Source organism: Stigmatopora argus, unplaced genomic scaffold (assembly GCF_051989625.1).
Source record: "Stigmatopora argus isolate UIUO_Sarg unplaced genomic scaffold, RoL_Sarg_1.0 HiC_scaffold_72, whole genome shotgun sequence".
Classification (NCBI taxonomy): Eukaryota; Metazoa; Chordata; class Actinopteri; order Syngnathiformes; family Syngnathidae; genus Stigmatopora; species Stigmatopora argus.
Window position 1 is genome coordinate 9667 of NW_027520086.1, and position 19140 is coordinate 28806.

At 44.3% G+C, this 19140-nt stretch overlaps 1 protein-coding gene and 2 non-coding genes across 3 annotated transcripts; 2 read left to right on the forward strand and 1 right to left on the reverse strand.

Moving 5' to 3' along the window:
- The first annotated feature begins 976 nt into the window (after window positions 1-976).
- LOC144070428 (18S ribosomal RNA) lies at window positions 977-1920 on the forward strand. Its single transcript, XR_013299284.1, has one exon. It is a non-coding gene; the product is annotated as an 18S ribosomal RNA (ribosomal RNA).
- Window positions 1921-6347: 4427 nt separating this feature from the next.
- Window positions 6348-15357, reverse strand: LOC144070419 (NADH-ubiquinone oxidoreductase chain 6-like). Its single transcript, XM_077594939.1, is given in 1 exon segment — window positions 6348-15357. A coding segment is annotated over 1 exon segment (522 nt). The 5' UTR covers window positions 15164-15357; the 3' UTR covers window positions 6348-14641.
- A 2476-nt stretch (window positions 15358-17833) lies between these two features.
- LOC144070429 (18S ribosomal RNA) lies at window positions 17834-18777 on the forward strand. The gene has a single exon (XR_013299285.1). It is a non-coding gene; the product is annotated as an 18S ribosomal RNA (ribosomal RNA).
- The last annotated feature ends 363 nt before the right edge of the window (window positions 18778-19140 follow it).

Sequence of the window (19140 nt, forward strand, 5' to 3'; positions counted from 1 at the left end):
ATGCATATTATGCTTTTAATAAATTATGTGTGGTTATTTAGGACTAACATGTATTATCACCACAATCTTATATTAAGCACAGAACACAACATAATTACTAAGGTAGATTAAAAACACATCAATAAGTAGAGTTAACGAATATTCAGACCAGGCGAAATTTAAGACCTAACTCAAACCTCATAGGTTAAGTTATACCAGGACCCAACTAATAGACAAATACACAATTTTAATGTAGTAAGAGCCTACCAACAAGTCCATTCCTTAAGGCCAACGGTTCTTGATGGTCAGGAACACTGATCGAAGGGTGGTTACCCGGGGGGTGAGTTATTCCTGGCATCTCCTCCTACTTCAGGTCCATGAATTGATTAATACTCACACTTTCATCGACGCTTACATCCGCTAATGGTGTACCACAATTGACTCGTTACCCACCTAGCCGGGCGTTCTCTCCACGGGGGCCTGGGGTCTCCTTTTTTTTTTTCCTTTCACCTTGCATTTCAGAGTGCGCACGGTATTAGCTGACAAGGGTGTACATTTTTCTTGTCTACGTATATCGTATGTAAAGTTGGAAAGACATTCCACATGAATCGCATTGATCTATTCCTAGAGCATAAGGTACAGTATCCCGTTTTATTCAAACGAAGATTTTCTAAGATCACCCCTTTCCCATAGTTTTTGAGGGTCAAACCCCCCTTACCCCCCTTACTCCTGGGATGACTAATACTCCTGCAAACCCCCCGGAAACAGGCACATCAAGGCGTAAGTTACCCTAAAAATAGGGTTACCCGGTTATTTGGAAACAAACACATTTAATAAAATATTATGCAAAATGATTTTTTTTTCCATATTTTAGTATTCACAAAATAAAAAATCAAAAACTACACAAATCAAAAATATTATAGTATTGCATTTGTAGCTTAACTCTAAAGCATGACACTGAAGATGTCAAAATGGGCCCTAGAAATCTCCAAAGGCATAAAGGTTTGGTCCTAACTTTTCTGTCTCCTATAACTATACTTACACATGCAAGTATCCGCGCCCCCGTGAGAATGCCCGCCGATCTCTTGTGAGACCGCGGAGCCGGTATCAGGCACACTTCGATAGCCCATGACACCTTGCTCAGCCACCCCCTTAAGGGATTTCAGCAGTGATAAACATTAAGCCATAAGTGAAAACTTGACTTAGTTAAAGTTAAGAGGGCCGGTAAAACTCGTGCCAGCCACCGCGGTTATACGAGAGGCCCGAGCCGACAGGACCCGGCATAAAGAGTGGTTAAGACCCCCCCCCTTTTTTTTAAAGCTAAACACCCTCCCAGCTCTTATACGCGCCCGAGGGAAGGAAGACCTAGTACGAAAGTGGCTTTAAATACCTGAACCCACGAAAGCTAAGGAACAAACTGGGATTAGATACCCCATTATGCATAGCCGTAAACATTGATTCACCACTTATTAATTATCCGCCTGGGAACTACTAGCGTAAGCTTAAAACCCAAAGGACTTGGCGGTGCCTTAGACCCACCTAGAGGAGCCTGTTCTATAACTGATACCCCCCGCTTAACCTCACCCCTTTTTGCCATCCCCGCCTATATACCGCCGTCGTCAGCTCACCCTTTGAAGGATGTCTAGTGAGCAAGATTGGTACAACCTAAAACGTCAGGTCGAGGTGTAGTGTATAAAGGGGGAAGTAATGGGCTACATTCGCTTAACACCGAATACGGAAGATTGATTGAAACAACACTCCAAAGGAGGATTTAGCAGTAAGATGGAACTAGAGAGTCCAACTGAAACTGGCCCTGAGGCGCGCACACACCGCCCGTCACTCTCCCCCAATACAAAACTAAGTTAAATAAAACAATAAATAAACAAAGGGGAGGCAAGTCGTAACATGGTAAGTGTACCGGAAGGTGCACTTGGAACACAGAGTATAGCTAAATTAGTAAAGCATCTCACTTACACCGAGAAGTCGCCCATGCAAATTGGACTACCCTGAACCGTAAAACTAGCCCCACTTTTCTAAAACCAAAATAACTATATTTATAACCCCAAAGACCCCCCTTTATCCCCCCTCTAAACAAACCATTTTTCCAACTTAGTATGGGAGACAGAAAAGAAAATAAGGAGCTATAACAAAAGTACCGTAAGGGAAGGATGAAAGAGAAATGAAAAACTCAATAAGAAATAAAAAGCAGAGATTGATCCTCGTACCTTTTGCATCATGATTTAACAAGAATTAAGCAAGCAAAGAGAACTTAAGTTTGCCCTCCCGAAACTAAGTGAGCTACTCCGGGTCAGCCGTAAGAGCCAACCCTTGTCTGTGGCAAAAGACTGGGACGAACTCCGAGTAGAAGTGAAAGACTTATCGAACTTAGTTATAGCTGGTTGCCTGAGAAACGAATTTTAGTTCCCCCTAATTAATTTACCGCGCATCAACTTAGTAAAACACAGTAAGAACAGCAAAATAATTAGACTCATTCAAGAGGGGTACAGCCCTTTTGAAATAAGACACAACTTTTTAAGCAGGGTAAAGATCATAAAACTAAAGGGCTATACCCTAGTGGGCCTAAAAGCAGCCACCTATAAAGAAAGCGTTAAAGCTCAAGCATCTATAGACCCCCTTAGATTAGGATAATTAAACTAACCCCGCTAAACATATCAAGCCGCCCCTCCTCCAAGGAAGAGATTATGTTAATATGAGTAACAAGAGAGCCAGCCTCTCTCTAAGCACAAGTATAATTCGGAACGAACCCCTCACCGAAAAACAACGGACCCAATTCCAGAGGGCACTGTAAACAACAAACCAAGAAACCCCTACAATAAACCCCCGTTAACCCTACACTGGAGTGCTACCAAAGAAAGATATAAAGAGGAAGAAGGAACTCGGCAAAAATAAGAAGCCTCGCCTGTTTACCAAAAACATCGCCTCTTGCAAACTAAGAATAAGAGGTCCTGCCTGCCCTGTGACCCTGTGTTTAACGGCCGCGGTATTTTGACCGTGCGAAGGTAGCGTAATCACTTGTCTTTTAAATGAAGACCTGTATGAATGGCAAGACGAGGGCTTGACTGTCTCCTTCCTTTTATCAGTGAAATTGATCCCCCCGTGCAGAAGCGGGGCTAAAACCATAAGACGAGAAGACCCTATGGAGCTTTAAATACTTAAGCAATCCTTTGTTTAAACCCCGCTAATACCGGAGTAAACAATAAGGTAATTACTTAACTATTTTTGGTTGGGGCGACCGCGGGGAAAAAAGAAACCCCCGTAAAGATAGAGGTGAAACCTTAAAACTACGAACCACTGTTCTATGTAACAAAATCTTTGACCTATGATCCGGCAAAGCCGATCAACGGACCGAGTTACCCTAGGGATAACAGCGCAATCCCCTTTAAGAGTCCCTATCGACAAGGGGGTTTACGACCTCGATATTGGATCAGGACATCCTAACGGTGTAGCCGCTGTTAAGGGTTCGTTTGTTCAACGATTAAAGTCCTACGTGATCTGAGTTCAGACCGGAGTAATCCAGGTCAGTTTCTATCTATGCAGCAGTCTACTCTAGTACGAAAGGACCGAGAAGAAAAGGCCCCTATTTAAAACACGCCTTACCCCTACTTAATGAAACCAACTAAAATCAAGCAAGAGGAGGCAGCCATCACCTGGAGAACTCAGTACGTTAAGGTGGCAGAGTAAGGCCATTGCTAAAGCTCTAAGCTCTTTCAACAGGGGTTCAAATCCCCTCCTTAACTATGATCAACTACTTAATCATCTATATTATCAACCCCTTAGCCTATATTGTCCCCGTTCTATTAGCAGTTGCCTTTCTAACCCTTATTGAACGCAAAGTCTTGGGGTACATACAATTCCGCAAAGGCCCAAACATTGTAGGACCCTACGGCCTCCTGCAACCCATCGCCGACGGGGTAAAACTCTTCATCAAAGAACCTGTACGACCCTCGACAGCCTCCCCCCCTCTTATTCCTTACTGCTCCCGTATTAGCCCTTACCCTAGCACTAACTCTTTGAGCCCCTATACCTATGCCTCACCCTGTAACCAATGTTAACCTTACTATCTTATTCATCCTGGCTTTATCGAGCTTAGCAGTGTACTCAATTCTCGGGTCAGGGTGAGCCTCCAACTCAAAATACGCCCTAATCGGAGCATTGCGGGCCGTCGCACAAACAATCTCTTACGAGGTAAGTCTAGGGCTAATCCTTCTGTCCCTAATTGTACTATCCGGGGACTTCACCCTACAGGCATTCGGGGTTACACAAGAGACCATATGACTCGCTCTCCCCGCTTGACCCTTAGCAGCTATATGGTACATCTCAACCCTAGCAGAAACAAACCGGGCCCCCTTTGATCTCACAGAGGGTGAGTCAGAACTGGTCTCTGGGTTTAATGTCGAATACGCAGCAGGACCATTTGCCTTATTTTTCTTAGCAGAGTACGCCAATATTCTTCTAATAAACACACTCTCCGCTGCCTTATTTTTAGGAGCATCCAACATACCCCTTCTCCCAGAATTAACCACCATCAACCTTATAATTAAAGCAACATTGCTCTCAGTTGTCTTTCTATGAGTGCGAGCTTCATACCCCCGCTTCCGCTACGATCAATTAATACACCTTATTTGAAAAAACTTCCTTCCCATGACCCTCGCTATAGTAATTTGACACCTTTCCCTGCCAATCTCTATAGCAGGACTACCTCCCCAGTTTTAAGGGGTTGTGCCTGAATAAAGGACCACTTTGATAGAGTGTACAATGGGGGTTAAAATCCCCCCAACTCCTAGGAAGTAGGGAATCGAACCCTTCTGAAGAGATCAAAACTCTTAGTGCCTCCACTACACCACTTCCTAGTAAAGTAAGCTAAAAAAGCTTTTGGGCCCATACCCCAAAAATGCAGGTTAAACCCCTTCCTTTACTAATGAACCCCACCGTGTTCACAATCCTCATCTTCAGCTTAGGTGTGGGCACGGCCCTTACATTCATAAGCTCCCACTGATTCATCGCATGGATGGGTCTAGAAATCAGCACATTAGCTATTATCCCGGTAATAGCCCAACACCGCCACCCTCGCTCAGTAGAAGCAACTACTAAGTACTTCCTGACGCAGGCAACCGCCGCCGCTATAATCTTGTTTGCCTGCTCTACTAACGCATGAATAACAGGACAATGGACTATTAACCAAATGTACCACCCCCTCCCTCTCACAATCATCATCTTGGCTGTTGCCTTTAAAATCGGATTGGCCCCCTTACACACTTGACTCCCTGAAGTCCTACAAGGGCTAGACCTAAGTACTGGAATAATCCTGTCCACCTGACAAAAACTCGCACCTTTCGCCCTTATTTCACAACTCCCCCCTCAAGTAATACCAGTCTTAACAGGGCTGGCTGTCTTATCAACTCTAGTGGGAGGGTGAGGGGGTCTAAACCAAACCCAACTACGCAAAATTCTTGCATACTCCTCCATCGCACACTTAGGCTGAATCACCCTTATTCTCCAATACTCCCAAACCCTAGCACTATTTGCCCTGATCACTTACATCTTTATAACCATTTCTGCCTTTGAACTCTTCAAAGTTAATAACTCCACATCTATTATTATATTAACAATCTCGTGGACAAAGTCCCCCGCATTAACTGCACTTACTCCTTTAATTATACTATCTTTGGCAGGGCTGCCCCCCATGACAGGGTTTGGTCCTAAATGATTAATTCTACAAGAACTCACTAAACAACAGCTAATCCCCATGGCAACACTAATAGCCCTCTCTGCTCTTTTAAGTCTTTTCTTCTACCTACGTGTTGCTCACTCCGTCTCACTCACCATGCACCCCAATAATATCATAGCTATATCAAAATGACCAAAAATTAAGGTTCGCATACCATTTACTTCAACCATAGCAATATCACTCTCCCTGTTGATACTCCCCCTCCTCCCAACCATCCTAACGTGACTAAACTAAGAGACTTAGGTTTAACTAGACCAAGGGCCTTCAAAGCCCTAAGCAGGGGTGAAAGACCCTTAGACTCTGTAAGACTTGCGAGAAATTAACTCACATCTCCTGTATGCAAAACAGATACTTTAATTAAGCTAAAGCCTTACTAGAAGGGAAGGCCTCGATCCTACAAAGTTTTAGTTAACAGCTAAACGCCCAAACCAGCGAGCATCCTTCTACCCCTCCCCCGCCTTTTCAAGGCTTAGAAGGCGGGGGAGGAGACCCCAGCGAAAGTTATTTCGCTCTTTAAGATTTGCAATCTTACGTGCAGAACACTTTGGGGCCTGGTAAGAAGGGGGCTCAAACCCCTGTGCATGGGATTACAATCCACCGCCTGCTCGGCCATCTTACCTGTGGCAATCACTCGATGATTCTTCTCAACAAACCATAAAGATATCGGCACCCTTTATTTAATTTTTGGTGCCTGAGCCGGAATGGTGGGCACTGCACTAAGCCTTCTCATCCGCGCGGAACTAAGTCAACCCGGGGCACTATTAGGGGATGATCAGATTTACAATGTGATCGTCACAGCTCATGCGTTCGTAATAATCTTTTTTATAGTAATACCAATTATAATCGGGGGCTTTGGCAACTGACTTATTCCTTTAATGATTGGGGCGCCTGATATGGCTTTCCCCCGTATGAACAACATAAGCTTCTGACTTCTACCCCCCTCATTCCTCCTGCTTTTAGCCTCATCTGGCGTAGAAGCAGGTGCTGGCACGGGGTGAACCGTTTACCCCCCTTTATCAAGCAATCTGGCTCATGCGGGAGCCTCCGTAGACCTAACAATTTTTTCCCTGCACCTGGCCGGTGTTTCATCTATCTTAGGCGCTATTAATTTTATCACCACAATTATTAACATAAAACCCCCTTCAACCTCACAATACCAAACACCCCTCTTCGTCTGAGCTGTACTAATCACAGCAGTTTTACTTCTCTTATCACTACCTGTCCTAGCAGCCGGTATCACTATACTCCTCACCGACCGTAACTTAAACACAACTTTCTTCGACCCTGCTGGAGGAGGAGACCCGATCCTTTATCAACACCTGTTCTGGTTCTTCGGGCACCCTGAAGTGTACATCCTAATCTTACCAGGCTTTGGGATGATCTCCCACATCGTCGCATACTACGCAGGTAAAAAAGAACCTTTCGGCTACATGGGCATAGTATGAGCAATAATAGCTATTGGCCTACTAGGATTTATCGTGTGGGCCCACCATATGTTCACAGTGGGAATGGATGTTGACACCCGCGCTTATTTCACCTCCGCAACAATAATTATCGCGATCCCCACTGGTGTAAAAGTGTTCAGCTGACTGGCCACTCTGCACGGGGGCGCTATTAAATGAGAAACCCCTCTCTTATGAGCCCTAGGGTTTATTTTCCTTTTTACAGTCGGGGGTTTAACAGGCATTGTACTAGCTAATTCTTCGCTTGACATTGTTCTTCATGACACCTATTATGTCGTAGCCCACTTCCACTATGTCTTGTCAATAGGAGCTGTATTTGCTATCATAGCAGGGTTTGTGCACTGATTCCCGCTATTCTCTGGCTATACTTTACATAGTACATGAACCAAAATCCACTTCGTAGTAATATTCGCAGGTGTAAATCTCACTTTCTTTCCTCAACACTTCTTAGGGCTTGCAGGAATACCTCGTCGATACTCCGACTACCCTGATGCCTACACCCTGTGGAACACAGTCTCGTCAATCGGTTCCCTTATCTCACTAATTGCAGTTATTATGTTCCTGTTCATCCTTTGAGAAGCATTTGCAACTAAACGAGAAATCCTCTCAGTAGAACTAGCCTCTATTAATGTAGAATGATCAAACGGCTGCCCACCACCTTACCACACATTTGAAGAGCCTGCTTATGTCAAAGTTCACTCAAATAAACCAGAAAGGAGGGAGTCGAACCCCCATGTGGCAGTTTCAAGCCGCCCGCATAACCACTCTGCCACTTTCTTAATGAGATGTTAGTAAAACATTACATTGCCTTGTCAAGACAAAATTGTGAGTTAAACCCTCGCACATCTTATTTATGGCCCACCCCTCTCAACTAGGTTTTCAAGACGCAGCCTCACCTGTTATAGAAGAATTACTCCATTTCCACGACCACGCCTTAATAATTGTCTTTCTTATCAGCACCCTCGTACTTTACATTATTGTTGCTATAATCACCACAAAGTTAACAAACAAATTTCTACTAGACTCCCAAGAAATTGAAATTATTTGAACAGTCCTTCCAGCAGTCATCCTTATCTTAATCGCATTACCCTCCTTACGCATTCTTTACTTAATAGATGAGATTAACGACCCACACCTGACAATTAAAGCGGTCGGCCACCAATGGTACTGAAGTTACGAATACACAGATTATGAAAACTTAAGCTTTGATTCATACATAGTACCTACCCGAGACCTCTCCCCCGGACAATTCCGGCTACTGGAAGCAGACCATCGTATAGTAATCCCTGTTGAATCCCCCATCCGAGTCCTAGTAACCGCAGAAGACGTACTTCACTCTTGAGCAGTGCCCTCTTTAGGTGTAAAAATGGACGCCGTACCAGGACGACTAAACCAAACAGCATTTATCACCTCCCGACCAGGAGTGTTTTACGGACAGTGTTCAGAAATCTGCGGTGCCAACCATAGTTTCATGCCCATCGTAGTAGAGGCTGTCCCCCTCCAATATTTTGAAAACTGATCCTCTCTTATACTTGAAGACGCCTCGCTAAGAAGCTAAATAGGGACTAGCATTAGCCTTTTAAGCTAAAGACTGGTGGCCCCCAACCACCCCTAGCGATATGCCTCAACTAAACCCCGGTCCTTGACTTATAATCCTTATCTTTTCTTGATTAGTTTTTTCAGCTGTAATTCCCCCTAAAATTATATCACACTTGTTCCCTAATGAGCCTAACCCAATAAATAACGAGGCCTCTAAAACAACTCCTTGGACCTGACGATGGCAGTAAGCTTTTTCGACCAATTCCTCAGCCCTGTCTTTTTGGGGACACCCTTAATTGTACTTGCTCAAATCCTCCCCTGGACCCTTTATCCTTCCGCCCCCTCCCGTTGACTCAACAATCGTCTGACCACCCTTCAAGGCTGGTTCATTAACCGCTTTACCCAACAACTCCTTCTACCCATCAACCCTGGAGGGCATAAATGGGCTTTAATATTCTCATCTTTAATAATCTTACTAGTTACAATTAATATGCTAGGACTGCTCCCATACACCTTTACCCCTACTACACAACTATCATTAAATATAGGCCTTGCTGTTCCCCTGTGAATAGCAACGGTAATTATTGGAATGCGTAACCAACCAACCCACTCATTAGGCCATCTTCTTCCTGAAGGGTCCCCCATTCTTCTGATCCCGGTACTAATTATCATTGAAACTATCAGTTTACTTATTCGACCTCTAGCCCTCGGAGTCCGACTTACCGCTAACCTAACTGCCGGACACCTTTTAATTCAACTAATCGCCACCGCAGGCTTCGTAGTGTTACCCTTAATACCCGTAGTAGCAATCTTAACTTACACTGTTCTTTTCCTTTTGACCTTGCTTGAAGTAGCAGTTGCTATAATCCAGGCATATGTGTTTGTCCTACTACTAAGCCTCTACTTACAAGAAAACGTTTAATGACCCACCAAGCACACGCATACCACATAGTAGACCCCAGCCCATGGCCTTTAACAGGCGCAATCGGAGCCCTCCTAATAACATCAGGTCTTGCAATCTGATTCCATTTTAACTCTACAGTCCTTATATCCTTAGGCCTCCTAATTCTTCTCCTTACCATACTTCAATGGTGGCGAGATATTATCCGGGAGGGAACTTTTCAAGGCCATCACACCCCTCCAGTACAAAAAGGCCTACGTTACGGCATAATCCTGTTTATCACCTCTGAAGTATTCTTCTTCCTAGGCTTCTTCTGAGCTTTCTACCACTCAAGCCTCGCTCCCACCCCTGAACTTGGGGGTTGTTGACCCCCCTCAGGTATTCTAACCTTAGATCCATTTGAGGTCCCACTACTAAACACAGCCGTTCTTCTAGCCTCGGGAGTAACTGTTACCTGAGCCCACCATAGTATTATAGAAGGTCAACGAAAACAAGCTAATCAATCCTTAACTTTAACCATTCTCCTGGGCTTTTACTTCACACTACTCCAAGCCCTAGAATACTACGAAGCCCCTTTCACGATTGCAGACGGCGTGTACGGCTCAACATTCTTCGTAGCCACAGGATTCCACGGCCTACATGTAATCATCGGCTCAACATTCCTCGCCATTTGCCTCATCCGTCAAGTCCAATTCCATTTCACATCTGAGCACCACTTCGGCTTTGAAGCCGCAGCTTGATACTGACATTTTGTGGACGTAGTGTGATTGTTCTTATATGTATCTATCTATTGATGAGGATCTTAATCTTTTTAGTATTAAACAGTATCAGTGACTTCCAATCACCCGGTCTTGGTTAGACCCCAAGAAAAGATAATGAACCTAATCCTTACAATTCTCTTAATTACAGGCTTACTCTCCACCATCCTAGCCTTAGTCTCTTTTTGACTCCCTCAAATAACCCCTGACTCAGACAAACTTTCCCCTTACGAATGCGGGTTTGATCCGTTAGGGTCAGCCCGACTGCCCTTTTCACTCCGATTCTTTTTAATCGCAATCCTATTCCTCTTGTTCGACTTAGAAATCGCCCTTCTCCTCCCCCTCCCTTGGGGGCTTCAAATAATATCCCCGTTACAGACTTTCTACTGAGCTACTGCAGTTCTGATCCTTTTAACCCTGGGCCTTGTGTACGAATGAACACAAGGGGGCCTAGAATGAGCTGAATAAGACGTTAGTTTAAAGAAAACATTTGATTTCGGCTCAAAAACCTGTGGTTAAACCCCACAACCTCTTTATGACCCCCGTTCATTTTGCTTCTTCCTCCGCTTTTATCCTAGGACTTATAGGGCTTGCACTCCACCGCTCACACCTTCTCTCAGCTCTACTCTGTTTAGAGGGAATGATACTATCTCTGTACATCACCCTTTCTTTATGAGCTCTGGAGTTTGGGTCAATTAATTTCTGCCCCTCCCCCATAATCTTACTGGCTTTTTCAGCATGTGAAGCAAGCACCGGATTAGCCCTCCTAGTAGCCACATCCCGAACCCACGGATCTGATCGCATACAATCACTTAACATATTACAATGCTAAAAATCCTACTACCAACGATTATGCTCACCCCTGCAGTATGGTTAACTAAACCAAAATGAGTGTGACCTTTAACCCTTACTAATAGCCTTATAATTGCTTTCGCAAGCCTTCACTGAATTATGTGAACAGCAGAAACTGGATGGTCCTCACTTAACACCTCCTTAGGCACAGACCCCTTATCGACCCCCTTATTAATTCTTTCATGCTGGTTACTACCCCTCATACTCTTGGCTAGCCAAAACCACTTAACCTTGTCCACACCAAACCAACAACGATTGTACATCACCCTTCTTATCTCACTGCAAATCTTTCTAATCGCAGCTTTTAGTGCCACAGAGTTAATTATGTTCTATGTTATGTTTGAAGCTACCTTAATCCCCACGCTTCTTATTATCACCCGCTGGGGTAATCAAGCTGAGCGACTAAACGCAGGAATTTACTTCCTTTTTTACACTCTCGCAGGGTCTCTGCCTCTACTAGTAGCTCTCCTTGTCCTACAAAATAAGGTAGGAACTTTATCCGTCATTATTTTACAACACTCAGACCAATTAATAACAACCTCCTACGCAAGCAAAATCTGGTGAGCTGCCTGCCTAACCGCATTCCTGGTAAAAATGCCTCTGTACGGATTACACCTGTGACTTCCCAAAGCCCACGTAGAAGCACCAATCGCCGGCTCAATGGTCTTAGCCGCAGTACTTCTAAAGCTAGGGGGATACGGGATAATCCGCCTTCTAGCTGTGCTGGAACCTTTAACAAAACAACTAAGCTACCCATTTCTTATTCTTGCCTTATGGGGCGTTGTAATAACAAGCTCCATCTGCTTACGACAAACAGACTTAAAGTCTCTCATCGCTTACTCCTCAGTAAGCCACATAGGACTTGTAACAGCAGCAATTCTAATCCAAACGCCTTGAGGACTAACAGGGGCCACTGTTCTTATAATTGCCCACGGCTTAACCTCTTCCGCTCTCTTCTGCCTAGCTAATATAAACTATGAACGGACCCACAGCCGAACTATGATTCTCGCCCGAGGATTACAAGTCGCACTGCCATTAATAGCAACCTGGTGGTTCATTACCACTTTGGCTAATTTAGCTCTGCCTCCCCTACCCAATCTCATAGGGGAACTAATCATCATCTCATCACTCTACAACTGATCCCCCTTAACCATCACACTCACAGCAACAGGAGTTTTAATGACCGCGGCATATTCCTTGTATCTGTATATTACAACTCAACGAGGCCCACTAACCCACCATCTAGCCCAACTTCAACCTTCACATACCCGAGAACACTTAGTAATAGCACTTCATCTTCTACCCTTATTAATGATTATTTTTAAACCAGAGATTATCTGAGCTTGAACATTCTGCAGGTATAGTTTAACTAAAAACGTCAGATTGTGATTCTAAAGACAAGAGTTAAAATCTCTTTACCCGCCGAGAGGGGTCAGACTACAACGTAAAACTGCTAACTTTCGCCTCCTTGGTTCAATTCCAGGGCCCTTTCAACGCTCCTGAAGGATAACAGCTCATCCGTTGGTCTTAGAAACCAAAAACCCTTGGTGCAAATCCAAGCAGAAGCTATGCACCTTAACACTTTGGCTACAACTTCAGCCTTACTAATTATTTTTGCCCTGCTAATCACCCCCGTAATAACTTCATTAACCCCTAAAACATTACACGCCTCTTGACCTTTAACGGACGTAAAGGCTGCTGTAAAACTAGCATTCATCGTAAGCCTCCTCCCATTATTTATTTTTCTAAACGACGGGGTAGAAACTATTCTTACCACATTCTCTTGAATGAACATCTCAACATTCGACCTAAACCTAAGCTTTAAATTTGACCTTTACTCCATTATCTTTACCCCTGTCGCACTCTATGTTACGTGGTCTATTCTAGAGTTCGCCTCCTGATATATGCACTCAGACCCCCAAATACCCCGATTTTTCAAATACTTGCTGATATTCCTAATCGCAATAGTAATCCTAGTGACAGCTAACAATATATTTCAGCTGTTTATCGGCTGGGAGGGGGTCGGCATTATGTCTTTCCTCTTGATCGGGTGGTGATTCGGCCGGGCCGACGCAAATAATGCAGCTTTACAAGCAGTCCTGTACAACCGGGTTGGAGACGTCGGGCTAATCCTAGCCATGGCATGAATTGCCTTCAATCTTAACTCCTGGGAAATACAACAAATGTTTACCCTAGCTAAAGATAAAGACATAACCGTTCCCCTCATCGGTTTAATCGTAGCAGCAACCGGAAAATCAGCACAATTCGGACTTCACCCATGACTTCCGTCAGCTATAGAAGGACCAACCCCTGTCTCCGCATTACTCCACTCAAGCACCATAGTTGTTGCAGGAATTTTCTTGCTAATCCGAATCAGCCCCATAATGGAGAATAACCAATTGGCCCTAACAACCTGCCTATGTCTAGGAGCCTTAACCACCCTATTTACAGCAATCTGTGCCTTAACACAAAATGATATCAAAAAAATCATTGCTTTCTCAACCTCCAGTCAACTAGGCCTAATAATAGTAACAATCGGGCTTAACCAGCCCCAATTAGCCTTCCTTCATATCTGCACACATGCTTTTTTCAAAGCAATATTGTTCTTATGCTCTGGCTCAATTATCCATAGTTTAAACGACGAACAAGATATCCGCAAAATAGGCGGACTACACCACCTAGCCCCGTTTACATCATCTTCAGTAACTCTAGGCAGCCTCGCACTAACAGGCACTCCTTTTTTAGCCGGGTTCTTCTCCAAAGACGCTATTATTGAGGCTATGAACACCTCCTACCTAAACGCCTGAGCCCTAACACTTACAATTATCGCCACTTCATTCACAGCAGTCTACAGCCTTCGGGTCGTCTTCTTCGTAGTTATGGGTCACCCACGCTTCAACGCACTTTCGCCCATTAATGAAAACTCAACAAAACTAATAAACCCTATTAAACGTCTAGCCTGAGGAAGTATCGTAGCAGGGCTTATTATCGCATCAAACATAACCCCCTTAAAATCCCCAGTTATAACCATACCCATTTTATTAAAACTCGCCGCCCTAACAGTCACCATTGTGGGCCTTCTTACAGCACTAGAACTAGCCTTAATCACCACTAAACAATTAACCTACACCCCTAAAATCGCCCCCTTCACCTTCTCCACTATGCTAGGCTTTTTCCCATCCATTACTCACCGCCTCTCAACTGTTACGCCCCTCTCAGCCGGCCAACAAATCGCATCACAAAACATTGATCTTAGCTGGATAGAAAAAATTGGGCCAAAAGCCGTCGCCACAATAAACAACCCCCTAATCACCACTTCAAGTAACGCCCAAAAAGGCGCTATTAAAACCTTTTTAGGCCTTTATGTCTTAACCCTTATATTAGCCTCTTCAACCCTTGTCTAAACAACACGTAAAGCCCCTCGACCAAGCCCGCGAGTCAGCTCCAACACCACAAACAAAGTTAAAAGTAATACCCACGCCCCAATAATAAGTATAGCCCCTCCGGGGCCATACATTACACCCACCCCCAACATATCCCCCCGAAAAACAGAAAATTCGTATAACTCATCTGAGGGAACTCAAGAATACTTAGACCACTTATCAGCAAATAAACCTATCACGAAAACCACCCCTAAAGAGTAGCCGCACGAATAAAAAACAACCGACTCACTAACCCAGCTCTCAGGGTACGGCTCGGCAGCCAAGGCTGCTGAGTATGCAAAAACTACAAGCATGCCACCTAAATAAATTAAGAATAAGATTAAGGATAGAAACGGCCCCCCATGACTAATCATCATTCCACAGCCTACCCCTGACACAATAACTAACCCCAACGCAGCAAAATAAGGGGACGGGTTTGATGCCACAGCAATAACCCCCACAACCAACCCAATAAGCAAAAACAGCATAAAATAAATCATAATTCTTACTAGGATTTTAACCAAGACCAATGATATGAAAAACCACCGTTGTAACTCAACTATAAGAACATTAATGACAAACCTTAGCAGGACTCACCCTGCACTAAAAATCGCTAACAATACCTAAACTGACCCCCCCCCTTTTTTTACTCATATAGACTCTAGCAAGGAAAAAGGGGGGGGGAAGAGTGTCGGGGGGGGGGGGGGGGGGGGGGGGGGGGGGGGGGGGGGGGGGGGGGGGGGGGGGGTAATATTAACTATGCCCCCCTTTTTTTCGCCCAAGAACTGAATAAACAAAAACAATGTGCGATAGCATAACAACTCTTGTTAAAATTCGAGCCAGTGGTAATGATATAAACCCCGTCCCCCCATATAAACCTACTCTAGCAACATTAATGGCAAACCTTCGCAAAACTCACCCCTTACTAAAAATCGCTAACAACGCCTTAGTTGATTTACCAGCCCCCTCTAATATCTCAATTTGATGAAATTTCGGGTCATTACTAGGCTTATGTTTAGGCACACAAATCTTAACAGGCTTGTTTTTAGCCATACATTACACTTCTGACATCGCTACAGCCTTCTCATCAGTAGCCCACATCTGCCGCGACGTAAACTACGGGTGACTAATCCGTAATATACACGCAAACGGAGCATCTTTCTTTTTCATCTGTATCTACCTTCACATCGCCCGAGGACTTTACTACGGCTCCTTCTTATTTAAAGAAACTTGGAATGTGGGGGTCATCCTACTCATTCTGGTCATGGCCACCGCATTTGTGGGCTACGTCCTACCATGAGGACAAATATCATTTTGAGGCGCTACGGTCATCACTAACCTTATGTCAGCAGCACCCTACATCGGCAACGACCTAGTTCAATGGTTGTGGGGAGGCTTCTCAGTGGACAACGCCACATTAACACGCTTCTTCGCTTTCCACTTTCTGCTACCTTTTATTGTAGCAGCAGCCACAGTTGTGCACCTCCTATTCTTACACGAAACAGGCTCTAACAACCCCGCTGGCCTCAACTCGGACGCAGATAAAGTCTCATTCCACCCCTACTTCTCTTATAAAGATCTCCTGGGCTTCGCTGCACTACTAATCGCTTTAACACTCCTAGCCCTATTCGCACCAAACCTTTTGGGGGACCCTGATAACTTCACCCCCGCTAACCCCCTGGTCACCCCTCCCCACATCAAACCAGAGTGGTACTTTTTATTCGCTTACGCCATTCTACGGTCAATCCCTAACAAATTAGGGGGAGTACTAGCCCTGCTCTCATCTATCCTAGTCCTGGTCGTTGTCCCGATCCTCCACACATCAAAACAACGAGGCCTGATATTCCGCCCTCTGGGTCAATTTATCTTTTGGACCTTGATTGCCGACATACTAATTCTTACATGAATTGGAGGTATGCCAGTAGAACCCCCCTATATTCTCATCGGACAAGCAGCTTCCATTATTTATTTTACAATCTTCCTGGTCCTTATCCCGTCAGCCGGATGAACAGAGAACAAAATGTTAAAATGAGCCTGCACTAGTAGCTCAGTATAGAGCGCCGGTCTTGTAAACCGGAGGCCGGAGGTTAAAATCCTCCCTCCTGCTCAGAAGAGGGAGACTCAAACTCCCGCCGCCGGCCCCCAAAGCCGCAGTTCTTGCACTAAACTATCTTCTGCAGTGCATATATGGTATATGCATATTATGCTTTTAATAAATTATGTGTGGTTATTTAGGACTAACATGTATTATCACCACAATCTTATATTAAGCACAGAACACAACATAATTACTAAGGTAGATTAAAAACACATCAATAAGTAGAGTTAACGAATATTCAGACCAGGCGAAATTTAAGACCTAACTCAAACCTCATAGGTTAAGTTATACCAGGACCCAACTAATAGACAAATACACAATTTTAATGTAGTAAGAGCCTACCAACAAGTCCATTCCTTAAGGCCAACGGTTCTTGATGGTCAGGAACACTGATCGAAGGGTGGTTACCCGGGGGGTGAGTTATTCCTGGCATCTCCTCCTACTTCAGGTCCATGAATTGATTAATACTCACACTTTCATCGACGCTTACATCCGCTAATGGTGTACCACAATTGACTCGTTACCCACCTAGCCGGGCGTTCTCTCCACGGGGGCCTGGGGTCTCCTTTTTTTTTTTCCTTTCACCTTGCATTTCAGAGTGCGCACGGTATTAGCTGACAAGGGTGTACATTTTTCTTGTCTACGTATATCGTATGTAAAGTTGGAAAGACATTCCACATGAATCGCATTGATCTATTCCTAGAGCATAAGGTACAGTATCCCGTTTTATTCAAACGAAGATTTTCTAAGATCACCCCTTTCCCATAGTTTTTGAGGGTCAAACCCCCCTTACCCCCCTTACTCCTGGGATGACTAATACTCCTGCAAACCCCCCGGAAACAGGCACATCAAGGCGTAAGTTACCCTAAAAATAGGGTTACCCGGTTATTTGGAAACAAACACATTTAATAAAATATTATGCAAAATGATTTTTTTTTCCATATTTTAGTATTCACAAAATAAAAAATCAAAAACTACACAAATCAAAAATATTATAGTATTGCATTTGTAGCTTAACTCTAAAGCATGACACTGAAGATGTCAAAATGGGCCCTAGAAATCTCCAAAGGCATAAAGGTTTGGTCCTAACTTTTCTGTCTCCTATAACTATACTTACACATGCAAGTATCCGCGCCCCCGTGAGAATGCCCGCCGATCTCTTGTGAGACCGCGGAGCCGGTATCAGGCACACTTCGATAGCCCATGACACCTTGCTCAGCCACCCCCTTAAGGGATTTCAGCAGTGATAAACATTAAGCCATAAGTGAAAACTTGACTTAGTTAAAGTTAAGAGGGCCGGTAAAACTCGTGCCAGCCACCGCGGTTATACGAGAGGCCCGAGCCGACAGGACCCGGCATAAAGAGTGGTTAAGACCCCCCCCCTTTTTTTTAAAGCTAAACACCCTCCCAGCTCTTATACGCGCCCGAGGGAAGGAAGACCTAGTACGAAAGTGGCTTTAAATACCTGAACCCACGAAAGCTAAGGAACAAACTGGGATTAGATACCCCATTATGCATAGCCGTAAACATTGATTCACCACTTATTAATTATCCGCCTGGGAACTACTAGCGTAAGCTTAAAACCCAAAGGACTTGGCGGTGCCTTAGACCCACCTAGAGGAGCCTGTTCTATAACTGATACCCCCCGCTTAACCTCACCCCTTTTTGCCATCCCCGCCTATATACCGCCGTCGTCAGCTCACCCTTTGAAGGATGTCTAGTGAGCAAGATTGGTACAACCTAAAACGTCAGGTCGAGGTGTAGTGTATAAAGGGGGAAGTAATGGGCTACATTCGCTTAACACCGAATACGGAAGATTGATTGAAACAACACTCCAAAGGAGGATTTAGCAGTAAGATGGAACTAGAGAGTCCAACTGAAACTGGCCCTGAGGCGCGCACACACCGCCCGTCACTCTCCCCCAATACAAAACTAAGTTAAATAAAACAATAAATAAACAAAGGGGAGGCAAGTCGTAACATGGTAAGTGTACCGGAAGGTGCACTTGGAACACAGAGTATAGCTAAATTAGTAAAGCATCTCACTTACACCGAGAAGTCCCCCATGCAAATTGGACTACCCTGAACCGTAAAACTAGCCCCACTTTTCTAAAACCAAAATAACTATATTTATAACCCCAAAGACCCCCCTTTATCCCCCCTCTAAACAAACCATTTTTCCAACTTAGTATGGGAGACAGAAAAGAAAATAAGGAGCTATAACAAAAGTACCGTAAGGGAAGGATGAAAGAGAAATGAAAAACTCAATAAGAAATAAAAAGCAGAGATTGATCCTCGTACCTTTTGCATCATGATTTAACAAGAATTAAGCAAGCAAAGAGAACTTAAGTTTGCCCTCCCGAAACTAAGTGAGCTACTC